At 42.0% G+C, this 12,094-nt stretch overlaps 1 protein-coding gene across 2 annotated transcripts in view; it reads left to right on the top strand.

Annotated features, from left to right (window-relative positions):
* Positions 1 to 12,094, top strand: part of nop14 (NOP14 nucleolar protein homolog (yeast)) — a 28,417-nt gene that overhangs the window by 12,549 nt on the left and 3,774 nt on the right. For both annotated transcript variants that reach the window (XM_035776794.2, XM_035776793.2), the window contains exons 15-16: positions 1,956 to 2,115; positions 6,717 to 6,864. In XM_035776794.2, the coding sequence (XP_035632687.1) occupies positions 1,956 to 2,115; positions 6,717 to 6,864 (308 nt within the window). The remainder of the gene's footprint in view (positions 1 to 1,955; positions 2,116 to 6,716; positions 6,865 to 12,094) is intronic.

The following is a 12,094-nucleotide window of genomic DNA, read 5'->3' as shown; positions in this document are numbered from 1 at the left end:
TCAAAGCTTATTACAAAGATCTGGGTCTGAGCCCCTCCCTGTACAACTGGGTCCTAGACTTCCTGACGGGCTGACCTGGTGAAGGTAGGCAACACAACACCTCTGCCATGCTAATCCTCAACATGTGGGCCCTGCAGGGATGTGTGCTCAGCCCCATCCTGCACTTCCTTTTCACACATGACTGTAAGACCACGCACACCTCCAACTCAATCATCAAGTTTGCTGACTACACAACAGTGGTAAGCCCTATTACCAACAACAACGAGACAACTTACCGAGAGGAGGTGAAAGCCCTTGCAGAGTGGTGCCAGGATAATAACTTCTCCCTCAACGTCAACAAAAGGATATGATCGTGGACTCTAGGAGACAGCAGAGGGAGCACTCCCCCATCCACATCAACATGGCCGCAGTGGAGAGAGTCAAAAGCTTCAAGTTCCAGAGGACCTGTGTGTGGTGAAGGTGCAACGGCGCCTCTTCAAACTCAGGAGACTGAAGAAATTCTGCGTTCCCCCTAAGACCCTCACAAACTAATACAAATGCACCATCGAGAGCATCCTGTCAGGCTGTATTACTGCCTGTTATGGCAATTCCACTCCTAGCAACCACAGGTCTCTCCAGAGGATGGTGCGGTCAGCCCAAAGTATCATCGGGGGCACACTGCCTGCCCTCCAGTACATCTACAGTACCCAGTGTAACAGGAAGGCCAGAAAGATCAAGGGCCTTAGCCACCTGAGCGTCGGACTCTGATCCGGATGCTAATTTCCTGCAATTTTATCAATTTTGCCATGGGGGTTTTGTACTGTGTATTTAAATACTGTATTCTCGACTGAGTTAATTCTACCACTTACTGTACATTTTAGTTAAAGTTTAAACTCACCACATGTATTTATATATTGGATTCTTGACATAGCTCGTTCTAATATCTACTGCTGTACATATTCTTAGTATATCTTGTGTATATTTGTGTAGATTACGTTTGAAATACTTTGCTACAGACCTATTTGGGTTATTCATTGGATTTGTTCCGACATAAAACACATATGTGTATATATATTTATATATATGTATATATACTTTTTTCCCCGCTGCATTGTTAGGGGCTAACGTATTCTAAACTGTGTACACAACCAATAAATGTTGATTTGATGTTAAATACTAATATCAGTTCGAATATTCAAATAAACGTGGGCAGAGGTCCGAATGAACACTTCTAAATAACCAAAAAAACGTTTGCCTGCCCACCTACCTGTTTGTGATTGCCTCTGTGTTTCTGCCAGCTACAGTATGATTCTGCACAATGCTGTAGAGTGCATTCAGGGCACCATGGCAGTAGCGGTGCCCTGTGAAATAGTTTCACCGCCATGCCAAGTCATTGGCAGAATGAAAGCTAACCTCTGCTAGGTGTCAAGATCTCAACTTCCGTTGATGCTGATTGGATTTAGTGGAATTTAAATAAATCATGCTGTTACGCATAATTTGTTTGCCTTGTTCCACTTCGCTTGTTCTTCTAAAAAAAAGTATGTCTCCTCCGTAGTTGTTCTAGTGGGTGTATTTGTCATGTAAAAGACTGTAGCCCTGTCTGTATTTATTTGACATGTAGACCACAGGAGGTTGGTTGCTCCATAATTGGGGAGAATGGGCTCGTGGTAATAACTGGTGCGGAATTAGTGGAATGGTATCAAATACATCAAACGTGGTTTCCATGTGTTTAATGCCATTCCATTCACTCTGTTCCAGGGGCGGCAGGGTAGCCTAGTGGTTAGAGCGTTGGACTAGCAGTTAACCCACTGTTCCTAGGCCGTCATTGAAAATAAGAATTTGTTCTTAACTGACTTGCCTAGTTAAATAAAGGTAAAATAAAAAATTACTCAGAGCTGTTCAGCAGACTCCACTGATGTAGACCGTGTGACACCTAGGGCCCTACCATGACTGGCTGCTGTGTGTGTTCCTGCCAGGTTACTCAGTGGTGCCACCCTTCAGGCAGAACGGTAAGGTTAGTGACCTGCTGGTGCTGTCAGACCCAGAGTCCAGCCAGACATGGAGCAAGAAGACCCTACCTCTGTCTGCCACCCAGACACTCACACTGACCACTGACCTGGACACAGACCACTACAGGTAAGATAGAGAGCAGAGCACCAATTTTTAAAAAAGGGTCAGATCCTTAAGCAGTGTTGCTTGTAGAAGCCTACGGCTGTGCAGTGGCATATACTTTTTTTTGTCAATTCAGCAGACTAGACACTCTGATTTATCGAGCCCTTGTCGCAGTCAAGACATATTTTATATGTAAAAAAACAATTTTTTAAGAAGTAATAAAACCAAGGGTTGGCACAAATTAAGTCCTGAACCAAAAAAACGAATTGTTTTAATATTAAAAAACAACAACATTTAGCTTAACATTCAATTACTTCACCAGCCATGCATTGCAGAAAGAGCAGCTTGATATGGAGCGGGCAAGCTATAGATCAGCGACTTGTTTACATGCATGATGGGAAGACAAGTGTCTGGCGCAAGATGCAACTGAAAATTTGCGTGCGGGGAGAGAGGGTGGAAGAGGAGGCTTTGCTTGAAGCGCTTGGCATCTTGTGATGACTTGCATTATCTGATTTAAGCCCGCAGAATTATACATGCAGAGGGGCAGCTTGTATGCAGGAACTTAGACAACTGTAGTTTCAAGACATTCTATCTAGCTAACAAGCTTGTTTATGCAGAATCATGCTTGTAACATCAGTAGGCTACAGTTATGCTGAGAAGGGTCAGGTACCCTACACGCACACACACACTGGCAAAGATTCAGCTGGCAGGCAGAAGCAAGAAGAAGTTTCTGATCGACAGCGGGAAGGCATAAGCGGTTTTTATTTTTGCTTTTTTTTTTTTTTTTTTTGTGGGGCTGGGAAAAAATGCCTGGAACGTAAAAGAAAGTTATTAACCAATTCCCATGATTATTAAAATAAAGGCTTCTGTTCTGGAACAGTATAGATCACTTTTGTTCCCGCTTCTGATTCTGTTCCTTGAAGAATGTTGGTGATTTTAATATCTGTACCCTGATACAGATCCATGCCCTGAATATAAAGTAGAACGAAAAAAGTTGCCAATGTGAAGTGATGTGTATCTCGCATCTTGGTCAGTTATTCTCAGTAATCATTTGAAACCGGGCTCAATTTGGTGAGTTGAAAGACAAATTCTTCAGGGGTTACAAAAGCAAATTCTGTTTTTCTTTTTAGATACAGATGTTCGATTTAGTTTATTCCGCCTGTTCTTTAGAATTTTGTTAAGTGATTAACAATACTACGGTGAAGAATTATGACCACGACATCTGTTTGATGAATAGGTCGAGGCTTAATGATTGTAATGAAAATATCCCTTTGTCAAAGGTTTTTGCATATTTTCAATGTGGAACTGGACTGTTTCAACAAGACCCAGGTTCAATCCCAGGCTGTCACAACCAGCTGTGACCGGGTTGTCCCATAGGGCGGCGCACAATTGGCCCAGCTTTGTCTGGGTAAGGGGAGGGTTTGGCCAGGTGGGCTTTACTTCGCTCATGATGCGCTAGCGACTCCTTGTGGCAAGCCGGGTGCCTGCAGGCTGGCTTCAATCGTCAGACGAGCGGTGTTTCCTCCAACATATGGGTGTGGCTGTCTTCCGGGTTAAGGGGGTGGGTGATAAGGAGCGCCGTTTGGAGCTTCATGTCTCGTGGAGTAATGCATTACTCGCCTCTCCCGAGCACGTTGGGGAGTTGCAGTGATGAGACAAGATCGCGATTGGATATCACATAATTGGGGAGAAAAGAGGGGTAAAATAAAAAAGGAATGTAAGCGTGTTTAACACCTAAGGTTTTTATAGAAATGTATTTCTGTAGACCTACAGGAGTTTGTGTGCGCACACGTGTAGAGGGAGTGGTCGAACGCAATTGAGTGAGAGACATGGGGGGGGAATTTAGGGAGAAGAACTGTTTAAAGCTTGCTTTCTTTTTTGTTGCACGTGTACAAATGGAACACGAGGGACAACATTTCACTTGCCTGTTCGGGAACCACAAAGCACATTCCACTACAGTCCCTGCAGTTATCAACAGGACGGCGGGTTTAGGGTCATAAAGTATTGTGCGGATGAAGGGCAGGTAGGTAGCGGTGGGTTGAATAAAGAGAACGATTCATTTAAAAAATCCTTAAATGTATAATTGTTGCGCAATTCATCTCTTTCATTATTTTTATCTGAAGTTCGTGCGTAGCCTAAGCTTTAGGGCCAAACTGCAGTGTGCCAAATACCCACCAAATGCTTTTTGGGAGCTTGGGCAGAAAGAGTTAACTTCGATCCACTGAGGCAAAAAGGACAATGTCGGAGTTTAATTCAATAAGACAAAAGCTGCGAAACGGAGAGTTGAAAATAAGTAGTAGGGCCAGAACAGTAGTCTGTTTGGGAAAGATTTGAGGACGTGGTAAAATATGTTTGAGCCGCTATACAAATTCAACAGTTACACGATGGGGGACTTCAGAATGGCATGTCAAGGGAACTATATTGTTCAGATGGGTTAAATCGAGTAAGGTAACTGAACTTTTGGACACTGGCTGTAGGTCTATAACACCTCACATACCCTAATATAATATTAACTCCTGCAGAATAAAGCATTTTTCTTACAATAAAATCATACACCAAATGTATATTTTTAGTCTGGAGAAATTATTTCTGCATCTTAAAAGAATGAGTGTGTTTGTAAAGGAGCTATCTTTATCAGCATCATAGAAGCTGATAGTATTTCAATCACAAAATATGCATCCAAGCCAAACTGAAATCTCATCAAAAACATGTTGGCTTGTTTTAACAGTTTAATATCCTTAACTGGTCAAGCTGATGTCATTAGAAAATGTTGGTGAAATCGTATCTGTTTTGTTTGTAGCATTTTCTCCCCGGTCTCTAAATGTCTATGCTGGGCGAGAGAAGCAGAGATGAAAGAAAAAACTAACCGTACCAATGTCAACTAGATTGCAGCATTTATTCGGTCAATTTATGACATTCCGGTGAGCAATTGTTTTGTCTTCTAGGGCGACAATTAATGACATTAGATAGAAGAGAAGCAGCATATTAGGCTATCTAATTCTAGACAAGTGGACTAACAAATAGCCTACCTAAATGTCGGAAATGATAAGTGAAAACAGACGTAACTAAAAAGACATGTCATAAATTGTTCTGCCATCTCTGACTGTACAACACATTTACTATATTTGCAGTTTAGGTTCTGTGCAGAGCTCAGATTTTCACTATCACATGTCGTCAGGTAGTTGCGAATGGGTAATTTGAAATTGTGGGTGGGTGTGGGTGAACAAACAGCTGATCTGCACATCACTAGCACGCGCAGACAGGCAACTTTGGGATGAAAAATTATTAGGCAACTTGGAAGCGGTCGTCTTTCTGTTTTGTAGGCTATGCGTTAGCCAAACAACTGTATTAAAAGCACCTCTGTTGCACTATTCACACATCATTCGCTGCTTCAAGTTCAGTTGCACCTCTCCTGTCCCAGTTGGCTGTGCGTTATCTGGTGCGCCAATAGGCTGTACAGTGCATTCGGAAAGTATTCAGACCCCTACACTTTTTCCACGTTTTGTTACATCACAGCCTTAAACTTTATCAAAGTTTTTTTCCCCTCATCAATCTACGCACAATGACAAAGCATAAACATTTTTTTTTTTTAAGTTTGCTAATTTTTTTATTTTTTTTTTTACCCAGAAATAACACATTTACCCAAATATTCAGACCCTTTACCTAGTACTTTGTTGAAGCACCTTTGGCAGCGATTACAACCTTGAGTCTTCTTGGATATGATGGTACAAGCTTGGCACAACTGTATTTGGGGAGATTCTCCCATTCTTGGGGAGCGTCGCTGCACAGCTATTTTCAGATCTTTCCAGAGATGCTCAAGTTTTATTAGTTTATTTGAGCAGTAATTAGACTGGCACCCACCTCCCTGTTTTTAAATCAGTTGATTGTTTCCTTTAACACACACATACCACCCCTACCACAAACTATCTACACCCATCATAGCCACTGCCCATATGAAGTCATTGCTGAGAAACCTTTCTGGTCTTCACAGGAAGACATTCTTGTGGGGCTTACAAAGACAGATGCAGGGTTGTGTGTGTGTGTGTGTGTGTGAGAGAGAAGTGTCTCAGTGCCATTGTAGTTAAGAACGCTGTGTCAGCTTCCAGTCTTCATGCGTGGAGACTAGAGAGAAACCGTATGTTGGGTAGTGGACGGGACACACACTTAGACTCCACCCCAGGTGAATAGGAGTGTGTGTCTGAAATCTCAACATTCCCTATGAGTGGGTCATTGTATGTGGCTGTGTCAGATATGTTATGTCACTTGTGCTGAATACAGGTGTAGACCTTATAGTGAAATGCTTACTTTACAAGCCCTTAACTAACAATAGTTAAAGTAAGTGTTAGGTAAAAAATAGATGAGTAAAAAATGTAAATAACAACAAAAAATTAAAGAGCAGCAGTAAAATAACAGTAGCGAAGATATATACTGGGGGTACCGGTACCGAGTCGATGGTTGTGGGCACAGGTTAATTGGGGTAATATTTACATGCAGGTATAGTTATTTAAATGACTATTCATAGATTATAAACAGAGTCAGTGTGTGTCCATGTGTGTGTTTTTGCATGTTTGTCTGAGTGTGGTCATTTAACCAGTGTCTTCTGTCTTAATGATGCCCCCCCCCAGGCTGTCTGCTGTGGCCACCTGTATGGACCTGTTGAAACACTGCTCTTCACTCTACAGAGAACTCACGTCCTACTCGCACATCTTTCAGCCAATCACAATCCTGCTCTCCAAACATCTTCCAATCAAAACGTATCCTGCAGCATTACAGGTGAGTGGAACTGTAGTGTCATCCAAAGACAACTTAGTTGGGCTGCCCTGGGCAAATGTTGCTGCAGTAAAACATTTGAAGACCATGACAAAGTGTTGTGGTTTACAAATCAGGGATTAGTTAAATTAGTCAATCAAGCACTGTTTTAATTACTTTTTTAAGAGGATAGTTGAGCATGTTCATTCCCTTCATCTGTCATTGAAACACTTACCAGGCTTATTTAATAGTAACAGTTAGGAGGTTGAAGGCTTTACATGCCTTCCACTGGGCGGTGAACCCTGGAGTTTTTACATCTGATTACAAAAAAAAACGGGGGAAAACGAAATAATAAGTTGTTAGCAGAAGAAATATGAATACTTTTGAAAAACTAACCAGATTAGTTCTTGGGTAACTTTCAAATTCAGAAAGGGTGTTTGCAAAAAAAACATTGCCAGCCTTTTGTTTTCTCAGTAGTTTTTTATTTATTTTTTTACCCCCTTTTCTCCCCAATTTCATGGTATCCAATTGTTAGTAGTTACTATCTTGTCTCATTGCTACAACTCCCGTACAAGCTCGGGAGAGACAAATACAACCCAACCAAGCCACACTGCTTCTTAACACAGCACGCATCCAATCCGGAAGCCAGCCGCGTGTGTCGGAGGAATGTGTCGGAGGAAACACCATGCACCTGCCGACCTGGTTAGCGTGCACTGCTCCTCGCCCGCCACAGGAGTTGCTAGTGCGTGATGAGACAAGGATATCCCCACCGGCCAAACCCTCCCTAACCCGGACGACGCTAGGCCAATTGTGCGTTGCCCCATGGACCTCCCGGTCGCGGCCGGCTGCGACAGAGCCTGGGCACGAACCCAGAGTCTCTGGTGGCAAAGCTAGCACTGCGATGAGACCACTGTGCCACCCGGGAGGCCCAATAGTTGCCAATTTTGTTTGTTCAACCTAAGCGAGTCTGACCATGTTTGATGGATCCTCCTTGTCTAATTCTAATGCAGGGGGTTCCAATCTGGCCCGCGGGGGGTTTGAGTGGAAAAAATGAAATAATAAACAGTCATACACGTCGATCCAGAGCATCCCAAACATGCTCCGTGGTTGACATGTCTGGTGAGTATGCAGGCCTTTGAAGAACTGGGACATTTTCAGCTTCCAGGAATTGTCTACAGACCCTTGCCACATGGGTCCATGCATTCTCATGCTGAAACGTGAGGGCATGGCGGCGGATGGAGGTCACGACAATGGCCCTCAGGGTCTCGTCCCTGTATCTCTGCATTAACATTGCCATAGTTCAAATGCAATTGTGGATTTTCATAGCTCATACCTGCCCATATCATAACCCCACTGCCACCATGTAGCACTCTGTTCACAACGTTGACAACCTCAAACTGCTCGCCCACACAACGCCTTACACTTTCTGCCATCTGCCTGGTACAGTTGAAAACAGGATTAATCCGTAAAGAGGACACTTCTCCACCGTGCCAATGGCCATCGAAGGTGAGCAGAACTGTCGTTGGGTCAAAACCCTGGTGAGGACGACGAGCATGCAGATGAGCTTCCCTGAGACCGTTTCATCACCTCTCCAGATGGCTGGTCTGACGATCCCGCAGGTGAAGAAGCTGGATGTGGAGGTCCTGGGCTGGCGTGCTTACACGTGGTCTGCGGTTGTGAGACCGGTTGGATATACTGCCAAATAGAGAAATTAACAATAAATTATCCGGCAACAGCTCTAGTGGACTTTTCTGCAGTCAGCATGCCAATTGCACGCTCCCTCAACTTGACATCTGTGGAATTGTGTTGTGGGACACAACTGCAAATTTTAGAGTAGCCTATTATTGTTCCCCCAGCACAAGGTGCATATGGGTAATGATCGTGCTGTTTAATCAGCTTCTTAATATGCCACATCTGTCACATGGCTGGATTATCTTGGCAAAGGAGAAATGCTCACTTACAGAGATGCAAACAAATTTGTGCACTAAATTTGAGTGAAATCATTTCCATACACAACTTTTCAGGGATCTTGTATTTTCAGTTCAACACTTTACATGTTGCATATATATATCACACACTCACACAACTGTTCAAAAGTTTGGGTTCACTTAGAAATGTCCTTGTTTTTGAAACAAAAAAAGTCTGTTAAAATAGCATCAAATTGATCAGAAATACAGTGTAGACATTGTTAACCTCTCTAGGGTATGTGGGACGCTAGCGTCCTACCTGGCCAACATCCAGTGAGATTGCAGATTGCCAAATTCAAATACAGAAAAACTCATTATAATAATTCAGAAAAGATACAACTATTTTACATAGGTTTAAAGATGAACTTCTTGTGAATCCAACCACTGTGTCAGATTTCAAAAGTGCTTTACAGCGAAAGCATACCTTACGATTATTTGAGAACATAGCCCAGCAGACAAATCATTACAAACAGTAACCAGCCAAGTAGAAGACTTACACTAGTCAGAAAGAGATCAAAGGTAAGTGAATCATTTTATGATCTTCATATGATTGCACTCGACATTTATTTATTCAATAAATATTCCTTTTGTTCGATAGTCTTTTTACATCCAAAAACCTCCATTTTGTTTGTGCGTTTTCTTCAGTAATCCACAGACTCAAACGCCGTCACAAAGGGCAGACAAAAAATCCAAATAGTATCCGTAAAGTTCGTAGAAACATTTCAAACGTAGTTCATAATCAATCCTCAGGTTGTTTTTAGCCTAAATAATCGATAATATTTCAACCGGACAATAACGTCGTCAATATAAAAGGTCAACAAGAAAGGCACTTTCTCGGTCGGGCGCATGAAAAAGCTCTGTGACACAGCAGGGTCCACTCATTCAGACTGCTCTTACTCCCTCATTTTCAGAATACAAGCCTGAAACTATTTCTAAATACTTTTGACATCTAGTGGAAGGCAAAGGAACTGCAATTTGAGTCCTAAGTGGATGGATACTGTAATGGCATTGAATAGAAAACCACACACACAAAAAAAACTACTTCCTGAATGGATTTTTCTCAGGTTTTCACCTGACAAATCAGTTCTGTTATACTCAGGCACTATTTTAACAGTTTAGGAAACTTTAGTGTTTTCTATCCAAATCTACCAATTATATGCATATCCTATCTTCTGGGCCTGAGTAGAAGGCAGTTTAATTTGGACACGCTTTTCATCCGAAATTCCAAATGCTGCCCCCTACCCTAGAGAAGTTAATGTTGTAAATTACTTGTAGCCGGAAACTGCAGATTTGTTATGGAATGTCTACATAGGTGTACAAGCCCATTATCAGCAACCAAAGTTAGCTAATCAAAGTTTATTGTTTTAAAAGGCTAATTGATTCATTAGAAAACTCTTTATCAATTATGTTAGCACAGCTGAAAACTGTTCTGATTAAAGAAGCAATTAAACTGGCCTTATACTGTTGAGTATCTGGAGCGTCAGCATTTGTGGGTTCGATTACAGGCTCAGAAGGAAGTTGTTTCTGGCCATTTTGAAACTCGTCAGTCTATTCTTTTTCTGAGAAATGAAGGCTATTTCCATGTGAGAAATTGCCAAGTAACTGAAGATCTCGTACAACGCTGTGTACTATTCACTTTACAGAACAGATCAAACTGGCCCTAACCAGAATAGAAAGAGTGGGGTGCACAACTGAACAAGAGAACAAGTATATTAGTGTCTAGTTTGAGAAACAGGCGCCTCAACTGGCAGCTTCATTAAATAGTACCTGCAAAACACCAGTCTGAACGTCAACAGTGAAGAGGCGAATCTGGGATGCTGGCCTTCTTCAAATCAAATTTTATTTGTCACATACACATGGTTAGCAGATGTTAATGCGAGTGTAGCGAAATGCTTGTGCTTCTAATTCCGACAGATTCTTGGCAGAGTTGTAAAGAAAAAGCCATATCTCAGACTGGCCACTAAAAAGAAAAGGTGTGCAAAAGAACAGACACTGAACAGAGGAAGATTGGGGGGGAGTTATGGACGTACAAATCTTAAGTTTGAGGAGTTCGGATCACAAAGAACATTGGTGAGATGCAGAAAATATGCTACCAGTTAAGTTTTTGACACACCTACTCATTCCAGGGGTTTTCTTAATTTAAATTTAAAAAAAACTAGGATAAAAAAAACTAGGATAATGAAATAACCCATGAAATCATGTAGTAACCAAAAAAGTGTTCAACAAATCAAATCTTTAAAGTAGCCACCCTTTGCCTTGACAGATTTGCACACTCTTGGCATTCTCTCAACCAGCTTCACCTGGAATGCTTTTCCAACGAGGTGTTCCCACTAGGTATGCACGATGTCGGAATTGGACGAAATTAGCTAAAAAATGCCGACATTGGTATCGGCCCGATGTCTAGTTTAACGGAGATGTTAAAAAAGGCGAAATCCATTAAAGTCAAGATAATGGAATACATTGCCCTTGACAATCCACCGTTCTCTGTCGTGGACGATGTTAGCTTTTACCAACTGGTCGAGCACCGGCACACTACCAAGTGTGCTATTTTTCAGATGTTGCCCTACCGGAGTTACACATTAATGCTATTAGCTGTACTACATGCATACTATGGAACGCTGTTTGGGTCTTTGAGTGTCAAAAAAGATACAGTAGCACTGTCAAAGCTGTACCAAAAAGTTTGCAAACACAGTCTACGAACGATGTGTTTACAATACCGCGTTGGTAATAAAGCATCATTTGTTCGACAGCAACTTCTGTGGTAGCTAGCTTTAGCTTGGTACCTAGCTAGCACCAACACAACCAGCCTGAAAACAATGACCAGAACGTTATAAGCAGCCAGCTAACTTCATCTGGCTAGTGAGGCTCGACCGGACCTGGTTATGTGTTGTGAAGCTAGCCACAATAAGGATTACACACAATAATGGCATCTGCGGTTTGCCTTCAAAATAAAGATATGACATTGACAGTGATGCAAATGAACACAAATAGTAGAATTATGCTACACTTATTTTGAAGGTGAACTGCAAATTCCACTAATATGCCTAATCCTTATTGTGGCTAGCGTCACAACACGTGCATCTTTGGTTGAGAATGAAACGGATGAACAAAGAAACAGCACCGCAAGTCAGCAAAATAAATAGGTTTTGATTATGTCTTACTGGTAGCGGGGACATGCGTAAATGCCAACAAAATAACTTTTTGGTGTAAGTGTAACCTTTTTTATTTAACTAGGCAAGTCAGTAAATAATACATTTTTTACAATGACGGCCCGGACAACGATGGGC

The sequence above is a fragment of the Oncorhynchus keta genome, chromosome 9 (genome assembly GCF_023373465.1).
Source record: "Oncorhynchus keta strain PuntledgeMale-10-30-2019 chromosome 9, Oket_V2, whole genome shotgun sequence".
Taxonomy (NCBI): domain Eukaryota; kingdom Metazoa; phylum Chordata; class Actinopteri; order Salmoniformes; family Salmonidae; genus Oncorhynchus; species Oncorhynchus keta.
This window is presented reverse-complemented; position numbering and strand designations above follow the sequence as displayed.